Source organism: Tupaia chinensis, unplaced genomic scaffold, assembly GCF_000334495.1.
Source record: "Tupaia chinensis unplaced genomic scaffold, TupChi_1.0 Scaffold000049_1, whole genome shotgun sequence".
In the NCBI taxonomy this organism is placed as follows: Eukaryota; Metazoa; Chordata; class Mammalia; order Scandentia; family Tupaiidae; genus Tupaia; species Tupaia belangeri.
Genome location: NW_006159507.1, coordinates 2,563,202 through 2,581,996, shown reverse-complemented (window position 1 = coordinate 2,581,996; position 18,795 = coordinate 2,563,202). Strand labels below are relative to the sequence as shown.

The following is an 18,795-nucleotide window of genomic DNA, read 5'->3' as shown; positions in this document are numbered from 1 at the left end:
ACAACAATGTTCTTCGTTGCCTGTTTTATTACAGGAAAAACTGCAAACAACCTAAATCAAGTCCCCGCAGAGAAAACAAACTGGTATTTCCACATGACAGAGGACTCTGCAGTCACTAAAACGTGTTCAGATGCATGTTGGATTTGAATCTTCCAAAGTCTTCAATAAAGGACATGACATGTTCATGATCAACACGGCAGTGAAAAATACTGGTTTTAATATCATCCTATTTTTATGAGAGAGAGAGAGGCTCATTTATTTTCTTGTATATGCACTGACAGCCACCCAAATCTTCATGGTGATTATCTATAAGTGGTTAAATATACAAATGTATTTTTCTTTTATTTGCATTTTTAAATTTTACAGCTCAAAGACATTTCTTTTTCTTTTCGGTAAGACAAGATCTCGCTCTGTTGTGGTGATTCCCCTGCCTCAGCATCTGAGTCTCTGAGACCACAGATGTGCACCATTGTGCATGGACTGAAGGGTAGGCTGGGACTGGACCTGAGCCTCCCACGTCCATGTGGCTTCGCCATGTGCGCTGGGCCCACATGCATCCCTTTTTTAAAAACAAACATCTGCTTCTTCCCTATGCCCCATCTACAGAGGACCTGGTAAAATCAAAGGGGCAGCACACTTGGGTGGGAGGCCAAGTATGTCCTCCATTACTTCAAAGAAAAGTTTTTTCCTAGTTAATGATCCTTCGCTTCTGGAGCAATGTCTAAGGGCAATCTCTGGGTCATTTCTGAAAGGTGTGCTTTACTTCAAACTACACAGATCTAGGAAAGGAGCAAAGAGGAAGAAACCAAGGGATGCAGTAGATACAAACAGCATTCCCTATGAGCTCCTTCCAGACTACAGATGAGCAGATGAGAACCCAGCCCAGGAGATAATGTCCACTATGGCCACAACCCTCAGGGGAGTGCCGACCAACACTCCTCTAGTGCGTGAGAGCGCTGACTCAGAGACACCAACGGGCACTGTCTCTTTGCAGCACTGTTGTAATTACTCCCATGGAGGACCTCAATAGGGAGAAAAACTTTCCAGGAAGCACAGAGATACTTAGGACCCATGGAGCCCAAACCCTGACCACGACTTAGGATCATTCCAAGAGCACATTAACCAAGGAAGGGGAAAAAAAGCAGAAGTCAGATGCCTGGGTTTTACCCAAGACCTACTGCATTAGAATTGTGTGGGTTGGCCTAGGGATTCATTTAAACTTCTCCAGTGATTGTGATGCACACACCCACATGCCAGTGTTCAGGGACCACTCATCAACAAGTGCTAAAGGCACCAAGAAGTACCTACTCCATCTGATTCCCATTAGACTAGCACTGACGTCAAGTAACAAAATGAAAGGCCTCCAGAACAACTCAATGACACTACCTGTCTGATGTTTTAACAGATTTCACCACTGAGAAGTTTATCCTTTTAATTTCACTAAATCCTCCTCTTTCAAGTTAGAGCCTGTTCTCTCAATCCTCAGCGGACCCTAGAAACAGATCATCTCTGTTAAAATACGTGATTACAATGGAAAGCTGAAAACGCAGCAGGTAAGAAAACAAAACATTCCTCTGCAGCCAGCCCTGGAGGCACAGCACCCTCCTGAGCTCGGTGGCCCTGGATGGCAGCTGGACACAGGGACCTGCTGGGGTCTACAGGACCATGCCTCTCCTCCCATCTTTAGCCCAGTGTTCTGTGCAAGGTTCTCTTGTCTCTGCGAACCTGTCTTCTGGAAGGAAAACTCAAATGCCATCCAGGGATGTGTGCTTTTATGTCCTGTTGTGCAATTAAACGAAACCATGACATCACAGTGTCTTCTGGACCTTCAGTGACTCAATTTGTGACAAAAATCTGCCTTACCAGAGACTTTCACCAATGCTTTGGCTCCCCAGTGGCATGGAGTCTCTGAGGTTCTATGAATACACTAGTCACCAAATATTGAAATCCTTTTCCTCTTGGGGGAAACAGGTTTTCAGGCTAGGGCTTCAGCTTAGTTCCCACTTGACAGCCAGCACAGCTTACTGGCCAGGTGAGTTCAGTGCATCTTAAAAGGGTTTGGAAGCATTCTCAGAACCAGAAGATGGCATAATGGTTATGTCACTGGACTCCCATGCCCAAAATCCCGAGAGGAAAATGGAGGAGAAGAGACTGCAGCATGGCCATCCCCCCTGGGGGGGAGGGGTGATTTCCCACTTTCTGCCTGTCTGTCAGGTGCACGCACACGCCCCATAGCAAAAATCTCTCTTAAAAAAAAAAAAAAAAGAAAGAAAGAAAGAAAGAAATACTCCAGCCACCTGGAAGCAGGGTTTTCCACATTGAGAATATAGAATCAGCCACTGAATTACACTTCAAATAGTTAAAATGGAGAATTCATATGATTTACCTCAATCTTGAAAAAATGAAAACATGAGGTTCTCTATCTCCTCCCTTTGAACCTGGCTCTGTGCCTGTCTGCCTACAGAACACAGCAGGAGTGACACTGTGACTTCTGGGCTCAGGCCTTATTTTTTATCTTCTGGGAAGCTAACCTGGAGCACAGCCACCATATGAGGACATGTAAGCAGTCCTCGGACAGGTCCACTGGGGAACTGAGGTCCCCAGGCTAGGGCCCCAGCTTAGTGCCCACTTGACAGCTAGCACCAGCTTACTGGCCAGGTGAGTTCAATGCATCTTTAAAGGGGATCCTCCAACTTCTGTAGAGTCACCTCAGCCAAAGCCGTGTGGAGCAAAAGACAAGCTGCCCCTGGCAAGCCCTGCCTCAACTGCAGATTCACAAGCAAAATAATACCTACAGATGTTTCAACATGGCTGCGTGTTGTTGTGGTTTGTTACGCAGCAACAAATAACAGGCACTTCCACAGAATAGAGTGGCTTGTCCAAAGCAGCTTTAGGCAGTTCTCTACGCTGGCACCACGAATCCTGTCTAACTGAGAGCACCATCTTGAGCAATGAAGACTTTACTCGTAAACGTGCTCACAGCTTAGCTGGGTCACAACTCTTCTAGGGCATTCACCCCTTTTATGTTCACTTTTTATTATGTCATCACACCACAGAGTAAAAAGGTAGCAGCAGACTTTCTTGCTAAAAAATTTTAAAACAAAAAAGGAAGGAGAGGGCCAGCAGGTGGTGTAGTAGTTAAGGATTCCTACATGACCAACTATGGTTCAAATCCCAGACCCAGTGGCTTGAAACTCACTCCAGGCATGTGTGCATGCATGCCCAAAATCCCGAGAGAATAGAGGAGGAGGAGAAGGGATTGCAGTGTGGCCATCCCTCCTGGGAGTGATTTCTCACTTTCTCCCTGTCTGTCTCTCCAGCAAGCACACATGACGACCTATAGCAAAAATCTCTCTAAAACCCCAAATTAAAAATTCCATTTAAAAAAAAAAAAAAAAAAAAGCAGGGACGGGGGGAGGGAGAGAGGCCTGCAGGTGGCATGGTGGTTAAGGTGCTGGACTCTCACATGGTCAATCATGGTTCAACCTCACGGCTTGCTTTCTCTCCACCTCCTCTCCGGTCAAATTAAAAAATAGTAGTAATAAATAAAATTAAAGGGACCGGCAGGTAGCATGGTGGTTAAGGCACTGGATTCTCACATGGCTGACTGAGATTCAAGTCCTGCACCTGGCAGCTTGCTTTCTCACTCTCCCTCCTGCTCCCTGTCTCTCGCTGGTCAAACTGAAGAACAATAATAATAAATGAAATAAAATAATTAATCAAAAATAAATTACATTAAATAATTCTTACAAAGAAAGAAATACAAGGGGAACCAGCAGTTAGCATAATGGCTATGTCGCTGGACTCCCACATAGTCGACCGCGGTTCGCGTCCCGGACCCGGTGGCTTAAAACTCACGCCGGCCGCGTGTGCGTGCGTGCCCAAGATCCCGAGAGGAGAATGGAGGAGAAGGGATTGCGGCATGACCATCCCCCCTGGGGGGTGATTTCTCGCTTTCTGTCTCTATGTCTCTGTCTGTCTGGCGAGCGCACGCGCCCTATAGTGAAAATCTCTCAAAAAAATAAATAAATAAGAAATACAAGCAAACTGCAAGGTACGAACTCTAGCAGACTATATCAAAGAATCAAAATTATGAACAGTTGGGGATGGCAGGTGGTGTGGCAGTTAAAGGCACTGATTCCCACATGACCAACCAGTTCAAGCCCCGGATCTGGTGGCTTGCATTCTCGCTTTCCTTTCTCTGTCTCTCTCTGGTGGAATTGAAAATATAATAACAACAAATGGAATTAAATAATTTTTAAAAAAAGATTATGAACAGTCATCATTGCACCTTAGAAAAAGTAACCTGAGGTGATGTCTTTTGTATTACCCTCTCCTCTGCCTGAGGTGCCAAGAAGCCTCAGCTCTGTTCTCCCCTCACCTCCAGTCTCTCGGGCGGGGGCTCGTTCTGCAGGATCCTCAAGGCTTTCGCGGCAGCGTCATGTTTTGCAGCCTGTCTGGTCTTTCCTTTCCCGTTAAACTGTTGTCCTCCCACGGAAAGTTCAACTTGATAAAGTAAAGGTGGAACTGGAAGTGGGTAAAAGTATCTAAAAATAGAAAGGAGTTAAGAAAATTAGTCTCAGACTGATAAATCACTCATACATTTTCCAGCAAATCCCAAGCATTTCCTTCCTCATGGGTCCCGATCACATCCATCTGCTCGCTAACAAAGGCCTCTCTATAGAACGTCCAGAAAGTTCGTAAAAGTTTAAACTGGATTAGAAGTGCTATCTGGTACAAGCAAATACGGTGTAGCAATTCAACCTCACGTTCCACAATATAAAATGACTTAAAATCACAAAAGTTCAATTGATAATGCTAGCCTATACTAACAAAATGTAAAAGAGATTAGGCACTGGTTGAGACCAAAGCTTCGCATGCTCTACTTCCTCAAACCTGAGGTTTGTACTTGCATGTCTCCATAGCTGGCTGGGAATTTTGAAGCAGTTTTCTAGATGGGACCCTTATTCCTGGAAATCTCAAAAGCCTCTATCACCTATCGGAACCTTGCTTCTTATCCTCCAGAGCTCATCTTTTAAAAATGGCTTTGACCTCCACCCCCCATGGAGGGCAGGGATAATGAAGACTTCCATTTGGATTGTCAGTCTATCCACTAGTGTCTTATTATTGCCCACAGGAGGTTTTCAACACATGAATTTTTTTGGTTTCAATTAATATTTTACTTCATCAAGGATATTTACAAAGCACAAAAGTCAAAGAGTACTCAATAATCGAGAGGACTACAAATACTGAGATTTATGGTGTTGTAGGAATCATGTTCAAATATGATCCAGTTACACAAAGCAGTTACAAGGGTGATCTTTAACCAAGCTGCTTGGAGCATAAGCCACACTGCTCCTGAGGAATCTGGGCAGGCCTGTGGGATCACAGGAGTTACAAGAGCACTGAAACATAGTTCCACAGTTCTGATGGCACAGCACAAGTAAAACTGACTATGGGGGCTGGCAGGTGGCGTGGTGGTTAAGGGCGCTGGATTCCCACATGGCTGACCACAGTTCAAGTCTTAGACACGACTTGGTTTCTCACTTTCTCTCTCTCTCTCTCTCTCTCTCTCTCTCTCACTCTGTTTCTCTCTGGTCAAACTAAAATAAATAAATTAATAAAGTTAAATAAAAATAATTGTTAAAAAAAATATGGACTATGAGATGGGGGCTAGCAAATGGTGTGGTGGTTAAGGCACATGGCCAATTGTGGTTCAAGTTCTGGACCTAATGGCTTGAAATTTGCACAGGGTGCCATGCATGCATACCCAAAATTCTGAGATGTTAACAGAGGAGAAGGGATTGTGCTGTGGTCACACTCCCTAGGGGGTGATTTCTCACTTTTCCCTCTTCTCTGTTTCTCTGTAATGAACACATGGACCCTATGGTAAAAACTTAAAAAAAAAAAAAAAAAAAAAAAAAAAGGCTGCTGACACTTGGCAAGCCAAAAGAAACCCAAAGTATTACTTGTTTTAGAATCTGTAGATATTATTATTCTACGTACAAAAGCATATGTACTTTCACCTGTATTTACAACACACACACATACCTCGGGGGATAAGCACCTCCTCTCATGCTGTAGTTATAGCTGGACTGCATCCGAGAGTAAGGGTCCACGGGCTTATACATGGGCTTTTTTCCAAGTTTCATGCACAGTGCATTCAGTTCTACAGTAGGGGTTATGCTTTCTGCAACACACAAGCAACACAAAGAACTTTTATTTTTTCTGACATGAGAATAATGATCACTAAAATTAAAAAAAAAGAACAGCATGCTTTCTACTAATCAGACTGGTGAAGCATGACATGAATGGGCCCGAGTACTTCACTACTAGGCATCGGGGTCAGGAAATCCAAGAATCAGCTGCAATTTCTTGATATTAATACTCAGTGAACAGCAAAGAATATACTGTACAGGCTATTAGAAGGAGCAACAATTTAACTCAAAATTTTATCAATGAAAGCCATACAGTACAGCTGTCAGAAGTAAGTTCCAATACATGTAAAATTCCATGATTAAAATATCCCATATGAAAAAAAAAATCCCACAAGACTGTCCACATTATTCAATTGTTTTGGAATATTTAACTTCACTTTACTCATACTGATTTACTGGGTCGCTCACTTACACTTGGAAGTATGTTTGTAAACACTATTGAGCAATGCATTTATTAAGTACTAACTGCATGCAAAGCACTGTGCTAAGCTTGAGGGACACAACTCCTGCCCCAGAAGGGTTCAAAGAACACAAAAACAGTCAACTACAATACCTCCACTACAATACAATGGAATGAGGGCCATAAGCAAAATCACTGAGGAAGAGTAAGTAACTTCTTATTGGAGAAGTCAAATGAGGCCCGCAGAGTATTCAGAGATATTTCCATTCTTGGTATTTATCATCTGTGGTAATACTTGTTAGGAAAACAAGTTATCTCAGAATTACCAATTTCAGGAATACATGGTATTCATTTTCCATTTTTCCCCCCTCATGGTTCACCCAGTTTACCCTTTATAAACCCTTTACAAAGACAATGAGCCTAGCAGTATCAGTGTCAGTGCACCACCACACTTAAAACAACACTTGCATACTAGACACAGAATGACACTAGCAATGGCAAAATCCAGTGTTAATGCACACAAAAGTCCACTTTGAAATGCCTCTTCAGGATGTGTGTACAGAAAAAATCAAAATGACTGTATTCTGTACCGTAAGTGGTTCGACTAAACTTAGTGCACAAATCAAATACATATCATCCTTGATTTGCACATTGAGAGAATCACGAGTTACCAACCTCTCTCTTCCTCACGTTAGAATTGTTAATTGTTACTTTTTTACGTAATTCACATAGTGGATTTTAAGTACAGCCTGAACCATTGTAGTAGCTCTGACCCACGAAATTTATCTGCAGGAGAGAACAAATTTAAGAATACCACAAGGCAATCAAAGCAACAAGGTGTAACCAAGAACTTCCCCTCTGGATTCTATTGGCCGAGGCCTAGACTGACATCATGCCCACGAGGGGCGCTTTAAAGACGGCTACGCCCTTCAGTCAGTGGTTCCCAACCCTTTACCAGACTAGATTCTGGATTAGACTCTGCCCACTTGTCCCTTGTTTGAAGAGGGAGTACCTACTAGTCTCTACTGAAGTAGTAAAAATTAATTTTCTTATTCTGTTTAATGACCAGGAGACATGTAACTGAAAACCAGCACTTTTTTTCTTTTTTTTTTTTAAATTTGCCATAGGGTGCATGCACTCAGTGAAGGGGCAGAGGGAAGATAGTCCTATCACAATCCTTTCCCCTCCATTCTCCTCTTGGATTTTGGGTATACCCATGCATGCACATTTGCCCAGCATGTTTCCCAAGCCACCAGGTCTGGGACTACGCAGTCAGCCATGTGGGTGGGATCAGGCCATCTTAACCACCACACAATTAGCTGGGCCCAAAAATCAGCACTTTTGATCAACAAATTGTAATAAATTTTACCACGCTGACTTGTCACCCACTAAAACCTGTATTTTTGACAATCTGTACAACGTTGTCAAGGAAAGATAAAGTACTTTCAGTAAGCGTTTCTGAAATTTTAAAATCATTTGGTGACACACAGTTCACATCCCGCCTTCCTACTGACAGACTGTCAGAGTGCAAGGACCGCAGACTGGGAACCACTGCTTTAGAGTGAGGATGAAGAATCCCAAAGGACAAGCATTTGCCACTGGTAGTGTACAATCTGTGCTTCCAAAGCCCACAAGTTAGTTTAAAAACCATTCATATGGATACTAAACGGGTACCTCTAGACACACTTTGGAAAGGAACCTGTCTTGGCACACGCATAATACCTGGATTCCTTCCTTCGCTATGAAAAGGGCGGACTATGGGTTTAGGAAAGTTTGTTCCTTCCAAAGCTTTGGCAGCAGCTGTGTGTTGGGCTTTTTTAATACTAGCGCCTTCAGCTTCCCAGTGCTGATCTCCGAGTGTTAGCTGTACCGTAAACACCTACAAATGAAAAGTGTGAGCTCTCAATGCATGAAACCTGAGGGTAACTGTAACATGTCACTCGGACCTCGAACGTTTTTTACAATCATGGTTTAAAAGGCCTGGTTAGTAATCCCTTCACACTTTTTTTTTTCCTGTTTATATAAACAGAAAAAAAGATGATATATACAAAAATACAAAGTCTAATATATATATATGCATTGACTAGCGCTGCAGAGTACTCCATGAAAAGTTATGCTTTAAAAGATGAAGGTAAGTACAGAAGCTAAAAAATATTTTCTTATAGACTAAAATGTTAAAATCTGATTATGTGGAAGATACCCAAATAGAAATTATCCTCCAGTTACACTTCATGAAGAAATTTTGCTAATGTGGTTTACATATACAGCAACATTTCATGCAAATTAAGACAACGTTTCAATGCAGTCAAGTGTCTGTGGACTCTCATTTGAAAATAAAACTCCATCGAGGTTGGGAATGTAAGCCGGTTCTAAAACACTGCCTATTACTTTCCGAAGACTGTACTATTCAGACACTGCCTCCACCTTCAGAAGAAAATCAGATCTGCAGTAAAGCAAAGACATAAAAACTGTCTCTGGGACTAGCAGTTAGCATAATGGCTATGTCGCTGGACTCCCATGTAGTCGACCGCGGCTCGCGTCCCGGACCCGGTGGCTTAAAACTCACGCCGGGCGCGTGTGCGCCCAAGATCCCAAGAGGAGAATGAAGGAGAAGGGATTGTGGCGTGACCATCCCCCCTGGGGAGTGATTTCTTGCTTTCTGACTCTCTGTCTGTCTGGCAAGCACACGCGCCCTATAGTGAAAACCTCTCCAAAAAAAAAAAAAACTGTCTCTGAGTTCATCTGAAACAGCCAAGTTCTCTCTTCCATACATGCTAAGTTACCAAACAGCTGGTTTTCTACATTTTTCTATCTTTTTAAGTACAAAGGTAAACCAAGCGTACATCTCCATCTTTAAAATTAAATCATGTTGGGACCAGCAGGTGGCATGGTGGTTAAGGCTCTGGACATTCCCACATGGCCAAGCAGGGTTCAAGTCCTGAATCTGGTGGCCTGCTTTCTCACTTCCTCTCTCTCTTACTCTCACCCTCTGTCTCTCTCTGGTCAAATTAAAAAACAAATGAATGAATAAATAAAATAAAATAATTATTTTTTAAAAAATCAAATCATGTTAATCTTATTATTAAAATTAATAGCCTGTCAAAAATCTACCACCCATCCTAGCACAGTGATTCTTCAATTTCGGTGTACACGTGAAGAACCACCTAGGAAGCTTGGTGGAGTACAGACCCCCAGGTCCTACCACAGGGATTTTCTAAATAGCATGAAGAGGTGCCAGCATGTGGACTTTGTTTTTAACCTGCTATAGGGCGGGTGTGCTCAACCGAGAAACAAGGGTAGGGGGTAAAACAGCACTCCCCAGGGAGGATGGCCTTGCTGAAATCCCTTCTCCTCCATTCTCCTCTCAGGAGTTACTGGGACTCAAACCACACAGCCAGCCATATGGGATTCAGCTACCCCAGCCACCACACCACCAGCTGGCCACAGAGTACGTGTGCTCACGGAAGAAAAAGGGAGCATGAGAGAGATAGCAAGCATGCCTGGAAGGCGGGAGGATGGCCATGCCACAATCTCCTCTCCTACACTTTCCTCTCAAGATTTTGGGCATGCATGCACACATGCCCAGCATGTTCTTCAGGCAGTCAGGTCTAGAATTCAAACCACAGTTGGCCACGTGGAATCCAGTCACCTCAAGCACCATGCCACCTGGCTGGCCCTGCATGTGTACTTTTTTTAGAGGTTTTTCTTTTTTTTTTTTGCTATAGGGCGCGTGCGCTCACCAGGCAGACACAGAGAGAGAGATAGAAAAAGAGAAATCACCCCCCAGGGGGGATGGCCATGCTGCAATCCCTTCCCCTCTCGGGATCTTGGGCACGCACGCACACACACACACCCAGCGTGAGTTTTAAGCCACCGGGTCCGGGACACGAACCGCGGTCGACTACGTGGGAGTCCAGCGACATAGCCATTATGCTAACTGCTGGTCCCCCTGCATGTGTACTTTTAATAGGTTTCCAAAGTGATTCTGATATACAACCAAGTTTTGAGACTCATTACTTTAAAACTTAGCAAAATCAAGCAAAACTTTTATTTTTCTGATGGTATTTATCACTGGATTTCACTTCATTTCATTTGTAAAAAATCTACAAGAAAAACATTGGTTTGAATATAGTTAGGTCATTTAAAGTTGATGCCTAAGGGGATGAGGTGCTGCTTTCATAGTTAATTTTCCTTGTAGGTCTTAATTTCAGGATCCCCTCAGAGCACAGCTTCCTCTAGAAAGGAAAATTAAAGAATCCTTCACCCTCCTTGAAAGACTGGAGATCTCCTGTATATGTCCTGCAATTTATAAAGTTACTCAGTGATGCACCCATAGCATAAATTCAAAACCCTGGCAGCCTGAGAAGGCAAAAGGCAAAAAAGCGCACAGTGTGGTGTGATACCCTGGCCATTTTTGTTGCTTCAAGGGAAGATGCTGAAGGGGAAAACACTATTTAAAAAAAAAAAAAAGTGGGGAACCAGCAGTTAGCGTAATGGCTATGTCGCTGGACTCCCACGTAGTCGACCGCGGTTCGCGTCCCGGACCTGGTGGCTTAAAACTCACGCCAGGCATGTGTGCATGCATGCCCAAGATCCTGAGAGGAGAATGGAGGAGAAGGGATTGCAGCGTGACCATCCCCCCTGAGGGGTGATTTCTCGCTTTCTGTCTCTATGTCTGTCTCTGTCTGGCGAACACATGCGCCCTATAGCAAAAATCTCTCCAAAAAAAAAAAAAAAAAGTTAATCTCATGAACAGTCTAGCCTTTTTCCAGGACTTTCCCCATCCAGCACTGTTGCCATTTCGTGACATTCTGTGTGAAGGGTTGGTATCAAGGTTAGAATAGAATTTTTTTAAACTAATTCTAACCCAGGAGGGGAAAACTTCTCTTTGAATAACTTGGAAGATTTTTTTTTAAAAAAAAGCAATTATAAATGAACACACAGCCAAATTACCGAAGTACTAAAAGTTCAAGTACTTAAGTATATATTCCAAAAAATAATAAGAACATTTAATAAAGGGAGATCTGCAAAAAAAATCCTGTGGAAGAAATACAACAGTTAGAGCTAATGACTTGCTGCCTTCCAAACATAAAGAATTTAAGGGACCAGCAGTTAGCGTAATGGCTATGTCACTGGACTCCCATGTAGTCAACCACGGTTCAAGTCCCGGACCTGATGGCTTAAACTCGCGCATGCGTGCCCAAGATCCCAAGAAGAGAAGGGATTGCAGCGTGGCCATCCCCTCTCAGTGGTGATTTCTCGCTTTCTATCTCTCTGTCTCTCTGTCTTTCTGGTGAGTGCATGCATCCAATAAGAAAAAAATCTCTCCAAAACAAAAGAAAAAAAAAGAATTTAAAATATAATTTGTTTTAGAATAACACTGTTACACTAGTTTCATGTAAGTGAGGAATCTGTTTCTCTTAAATATATAACTGCTAAATAACAGCTACCATTCTCAAGCATTTACTAATTAGCATACATTATTCTCATTTAATTCTCATAATGAACCTGTTTGGCAGATATTATTATTCCTCATTTACAGAGGAGGAAACTGAGGCTTAAAAAAAGGACTAAGCTGCCTAAAATCATACAGCTAGTAAAAGGCTGGGACTCAAACTCACTCAGTCTGTCTGACTCCAAAGGCAACTACCTAACCGTGGTATACCAAGGCGCCTGCTTAAGTGTGGCTGATGTTACTCTTAAGCCAAATGAGAAAAGAATTTGACTTCACTCAAGGCTTGATGTTTGTGTGTGAAGAAAAACGAAACATACGAGGTAAGTAGCTCACCCTCCATTATATTACCGTTATAGCACCTTTGTGGAAGGCTAGGGTCAGAAACAGGAGGCCCAACTCTTTATGTCTCATACTACATCCTCTTTCAGCCACAAAAGATCAAGTGAGGCATGTGACAATTAAGCTCCAAGGTGTATATTATCATAGAGGTCAAACGGGTTTACTTGACAATTAGGAAAATTTCAAATTATAGTCAGTCCTTTATCCTCTAAAATAAGGGGAATGACCAGGGTAACTGAAATCAGAGACAATCCAAAATACTCATCTTCGAACCTTTTACTTGGCTTGCTAACAAGTGGCAAAAGAGATATCCCATCACCTCCTCTCCCTGCCCAGTCTAAGGTCCAGGAGCAAACATGCAGGAAAGAAGCCAGAAGTAGGCTGCAGACAGGAGGCTCAGACCTGAAAAACTCACAGGCAACCAATCACAGGTCCTTGAAATTGTCTCTATTCAGAACCCGAACCAACCATGCACTACGTGGAGTTCTAAAAGCCAGATATCCCAAAGAGAAACACATCTTTCCTTTGATCCATCTGCAAGGATGAAAAAAGAGCAACTCTTCAAAAATCTATACTTCTGTATCTCTTTAGGATGACTTCAGCTATTTGAAAAGACATATTTTGAATCACAGCACCACTTTCAACAGTATGAAAAAAACAGAAAACATTTCTGGTGGGTTATAAATGCACAAGCAGTATGGACAATATTTACCTTACAGTGAGCTGGACCTTGCTCACGCAAAAGCTTATACTCAGGCTGAATCTTGTTGAAACGGGCTAACTCATTCACAAGACACATTGGGTTTTTCTCTTTGGCGTTTGCCATGTTAGAAGGAACTGAAAAATAACGTGAGAGCATTGAAGTCAACTAGCAGTATGTAAGACTGCTGTTCTCCCAGGGATGTGAAAATAAGAAAAACAAATGGAAGGTCTAAGGATTTAGGCTGTGGTGATGTAAAACTGCAAACCATACTGGTAGCACACAACTAGCGAAGGCTGAAACCAGGTAACCTAGGACAGGGTGTGTCTTCAAAGGAGAGAAAACAGAACCAGGGGAATAACCAAAACCGTAGCAGGCAAGCAAGATTTTGAATCAGATGAAGCACTTCTATTACACCAACTGAGGGATGATGAGGGGGTCTTCTGAGGGAGACACGATGGTTACTGCAACAGCGGCCAGCTGTACCCTGTTTGTTATCTCACCAAATGCAACACATCAATATCATCTCTCAAACACCGACTGTCGTTTCCACAACAGCTAACTTTTCGTTCCAGGGGCATGCTAGTCTTTTCTCCGAGGGCTGCCATCCTCAGACCTTATCTATTCTAACAATTACATAAGTAAACTAAAATGACCTTGGTGGGCAGGACTCTTAAAAAATCAATAGGATATGGATATAAAAACACATCAGAAAGAAAAGCAATAAATCCTGGAGGTCTGAAATAATCTGTGCCTTTTCCTCTTAAGACCTTAAGACAGTCTCACATGGCCAGTTTGGAGAAACTGACTTTCTAGGGGACAAGTCAAGAGTGCTACCTGGTGAACCAGTCCAGGGACTTCTGAAGGTAATGTGAAAGATGACATGTGGCTGAGAGTGGGTAAAGCAAACACTCTAGAACAGATAAACAAAGGAGAGGGAATGACAGACAAAGGATGAAATGCAAGGGAAATGGTCAGGCATTAGGAAGGGGCTGGAAATGTGTAATATAGTGACACTCAAATCATTCTATCAGTCTTGCCACTAGTCTTGCCATTAGTCTTTGAAGGGGGTGGGGTGGGGCAGGTATTTCAAGTCTTTATTAATCAAGTACCTTCAGTTCATTTTCCAAATAATCACATTTGAATGCTTCTAAACTCACTACCTTTTCTCATCGCCAGAGGGCACATGCACTGGCCAGAGACAGAGGGAAGGAGAAAGCACTCCCAGTGGGGCATGCTCACATTACAATCCCTTCTCCATTTCTCCATCCTGTCAGGGTTTGGGGCACGCATGGACACGTGCCCAGCATATTTTGCAGCTGCCGCAGCCAGAACTCAAACCACATAGTCAGTCATGTGGGATCTGGCTCTCTTACCCACTAGGCCATGGGACTGGGCCCAACTTCATGTTTTAAAATCTCTGCTTCTTTATTTAATTTCTAATTTGTTGGCACTACAATTTCTAAACAGCCTCTAAACCTCCCAGACTTAAACTTACTTCTCAAATGCCGGGGCACTCTTTTGCTTTCTAGTAAATCTGATTGCCCCCATGCTTGGGATAAAGTCTCAGACATAAAAAAAGGACTTGCACATATTTACAAGAGTTTTGTCAATTTTGAGAAGTAATTTTAAAAGCAGGATATTCCCATACTACAGTGAATATGCAAAACTGTATTTATTCTTCAATTCTTTCTGCTAAGGGCCACTTTCTAACAGATTAGGCTTTTACAGTTTCAGTAGTTTTCAGTTCTCTTTCTTACAACTTCCAATCATCTATCAACTGAGGCCTCTGTCAACCTCATACACAACCAGTGTTCTGTCTCTGAGATAAGGAAGCATGGGTAGTAAGACTTTCTTCTGCTTCTTCAAGGAAAATTTGAGAGCTCCCTACACATCAGATCAGAAAACAGGCTAAGAAAACATTTGAAATAGAAGACACTCGGATTTGTACGCTTACCTGCAGCTGCACTGGTGGATGTAACAGATGCAGAGGGGAAAGCAGAGTTCTGAATAGGTCTACCTGCATTTTCAGAGGGCAGAGAGCTAGCAGTGGAAGGAATACTCATCAAAGGCTGTGAGAGAAGAGACTGGTTCTTGTTCAGTATTTGGCTCCCTGAGAGAGCAGCAGATGGGTTCTGAACTTGCACTTGAACTTGAGACATGGTCACTTTCAACAAAAGTGAACAACTGCAGGTAACCAGCTTTCAGTGCAGGTTTAATTCAGTGCTATGAAGTCTAAAGTTCTACCTAAAAGTTGTAAGGGAAAGAAAATAAAAAGGTAAATTATAGAGGAGATATGTAATTGCCAAGAATCAGTCAAAACTGGTGTCACCTACCCAGTTAGGAAAATAGTCCCATTTAGCATGTAGCTATGTTCATTTTTTAGAAATGCGTTTCTCTGTGGTATACAAGTTTTCTAAGTCTTGTAACTTTCCCATAGTGTTTTAAAAATGATTTACAATATCCACATGCTCTGCATGTTCATTTTACAAAGAGAATCAATAGAATTTAGTATTTATTATTGAATATTAAAAACTGTAAACTACAGCATACACTTAAAAATGCAAATTTGAAAGTATGGAGCTGTTTTCCATAGTATATGGGATATGGTAAAGGTTTCCACTCCCAAAATTAAGGGGAATAGAAAGCAACTAGGGTTTGTAACACCATTGGAGGTGACTGTAAACACTGCTTCTGTTTAAATGCCACAGGCTCAGGTGGGGCTCATACAACTTTCTTCTAGTTGACTGAAGGAAAAGAGGAATTTCTCACTTCTGTTTCTCTTTCCTTACAGTGATAAAAGATGTATTTGTTTTTCTGGGAGGTCTATTTAAGGAGGTGCCACTTAATGCAGACCCCGAACAAGAAGACTATGGCGCCTATAGCAAGACTCAGGATCCTGAGAAAAGATTTAAACCGCAAAGACCATTCTGTAGTACTTATACTATTAGAAGTAAAAGTGGAAAAGATGAGAAGGAAAAACAGACTTTGAGACAGGCAATTCTATTGGCCTGGGTAGGGGTGGGAGCACACAGGCGACTGTTCATTTCATGTGATGAGTTATGAAGACAGCAAAGGCATTATTTCTAAATCCATATAAATGTCTTCTCAAGTCAAAAAATAAGGATAATTCTGCTCATTTTCCTGGCCATCCTTCAAAAAGCTGAAAATGTTTTAAGTGAGTCAAAAGTACTTAAAAATAACCAGCAGCAACAAAGAATAGAAATGACAGGTCTCTCAGGAAACAGCCAACCAAAGCAGAAACCAGCAAACCAACTAATTAGAAGTTCTACTATAAAGTAATTGTTTGTTACTTTAACTTATTTTTTAAGTCTCAAAATGATTTTTAAAGCCAGACCTCTAGAAAGACAAAAATGACTAAAGCATTGAAGCCACTTTGGGAGTCCTGGCACATTCTTGGTGAGAGCAAAAGGGACTGCAAAACACGAAGGAAAAAAAAAAAAAACTCCACAGGTGTGACTGGGTGACAGTGTCCTGAGCATTACCTTGGTCAACAGAATCCCCAAAAGCACAGTCGTTTCCTTCTGGGGTCAGAAGGAAATAACAGCCTGTTTACTGGCCGTCTAGAAACTGGTCTTAGCAGACAAGTGGCCAGTGCCAAGGAGCTGGTCCACAGCCACCCAGAAGTCAGCTATGACTCTGCTTCAGTTTTTTTCTTCAGCTGTCAAAACAAAACTCTCTCTATCCTGGACCCTCCCTCACTTACTCATGCACTCCTGTCTCACTCTCTAAACTCAGTTGAGGGCATTTTTTTAAATAACAAAATCATGTCTAATGTAACTGCAACTTCACAAGGCCAAGCATAGGTTATAAAGTATAAAAATAAGCCCAAAGTCAAGTGTCTGCTTCAATCTCCCCCCATTTCAGAAGGAAGCAACCCAACTGTCCCAGGGTGGCTCTGAGAGCCAAAGACTACATGGATGCCTAAATTTAGAAAGGGCGGGGCCCACAGGGATCTTTTAGCTAATGCCCTCCAAAGGCGGCCCACTCCCAGCGTGTCCAGTCACGATCACAAATACTAGGTGTTCTCAAAGTTGAGAAAAGATCAGGCTTTTAATTAAGACTGCCCCAAAAGTGTTAACTTCAAGTTCATGCAGAAGAGTTATGGCTAACGATTAGCTAAAGTAAGAAGTTCAAAACAGCAAATACAAAAATGTTAAGGGCTGGCACCATACTCTAGTGGTAAAGAGAGCCAGATCCCACAGAGTCTACCACGGTTTGAATCCCAGTCCCTGCAGCTTAAAAACACATCAAGCATCTGTGCCTGTGTGCCCCAATCCTGAAAGGATAGAAGAATAGAGAAGGGATTGCAGAGCAGCCACACCCCATTGAGGGTATTGCCCCCATCACCACCACCACGATGTTCATTCTGGCAAATAAAGAAAAAACATGTTTGAATTCTCCAAGTAAGACAGTACTTCACACACTCAGCTTCTGCCAGGACCAATGGTAAAAGTCAATCAACAGCTCTCACTTGCTAATTTAACACTTCCTTGTGTATTATTTAAGCTTGAAAAATGACTCTAAAGCAGTGGTTCTAAAGTGGGTTGCTATGGTTTTAATCCCTCCCCAAGAAATTCAGGTGCTGTAAAGATATGAGGTGGAAACTTGATTCCTTCGTGGGTTCCCAGAACACTGCCTATGAGTGACAACCAGTTTATGGTGACTGCATCGTGATGGCAACAGTGTCAAGAATGGACTTACAGCATCCGTGAAACCCAATGAACTCTAGCTCTCCTGAGGAGGAGGCCGGTCTCAGGAGAGGAGGCAGCTGTAAAAGAGCCATCAGTCAGGACCTCCTTGCTCTGCTAGAGCTTGCCCTCCTCCATGCTCCCACTGGCGGTGCTGTAGCCTAGTAGCCTAGGATTTCAGACTTCCCAACACCAGAACCTTGAGCCTGTGAACAAACATCTATCTTCTTTATAAAATCGCCCGGCCTCAGGCTTTTCTGTTAGCAACGCAATACAGACTAAGACAAAGGTAATTATGTTTCCCAGGGATGGTGGCCAATGCCTGAGGACACTTCTTGGTTTGTTACTAGTCTGCATGGTGGAACAGGGGGCTAGGGGATGGGAGCAACTACTGGTATCTAGTGGGTAGAAGGGCCAGGGACACTGTTTCAAGTACACATATACTAAACCCACAAAATAAAACTTTAAAGTGTATTAGGTGGGTCGGCCGGTGGTGTAGTGGTAGATGCTAGACTCCCACATGGCCAATCACGGTTTGAGTCCCAGACCTGGTCGCTTGCTCTCTCTTTCTCTTTCTTTGACTCTTTCTGGTCAAATTTAAAAATATTAATAATAAATCTTTAAAAAATAATAATATTAGGAAATTATATTCTTAGGAAAAGAAAGTCCCCTTTTCCACCTCAAAAGTCTTTAAACATTGATGCCATTATTTTTAGCACCAGAGACATTCTCTCCCAAAGATACGCCAGGACCAACATCAGAGTTATGAATACGGGAAAATACATTGTTTACTCAACATAATTCAAAGAACAAATAAAGCTTGGGAACCAGCAGTTAGTGTAATGGCTATGTCGCTGGACTCCCACGTAGTCGACCGCGGTTCGCGTCCCGGACCCGGTGGCTTAAAATTCACGCCGGGCGCATGCGCATGCGTGCCCAAGATCCCGAGAGGAGAATGGAGGAGAACGGAT

The 18,795-nt window shown here is 42.6% G+C and overlaps 1 protein-coding gene across 14 annotated transcripts in view; it reads right to left on the bottom strand.

Moving 5' to 3' along the window:
- Positions 1-18,795, bottom strand: part of STAU1 (staufen double-stranded RNA binding protein 1) — a 50,896-nt gene that overhangs the window by 23,246 nt on the left and 8,855 nt on the right. For 3 of the 14 annotated variants that reach the window (XM_027775175.1, XM_027775168.1, XM_027775169.1), the window contains 2 exons: positions 6,052-6,190; positions 4,382-4,547 (listed from right to left, as the gene is read on the bottom strand). In XM_027775175.1, the coding sequence (XP_027630976.1) occupies positions 4,382-4,547; positions 6,052-6,152 (267 nt within the window). In that variant the 5' untranslated portion in view covers positions 6,153-6,190. Of the gene's footprint in view, positions 1-4,381; positions 4,548-6,051; positions 6,191-7,293; positions 7,318-8,340; positions 8,498-13,124; positions 13,250-15,069; positions 15,360-18,795 lie in introns of those variants that run through there. The other 11 variants (XM_027775147.1, XM_027775151.1, XM_027775149.1 and 8 more) reach the window with 11 other exon arrangements.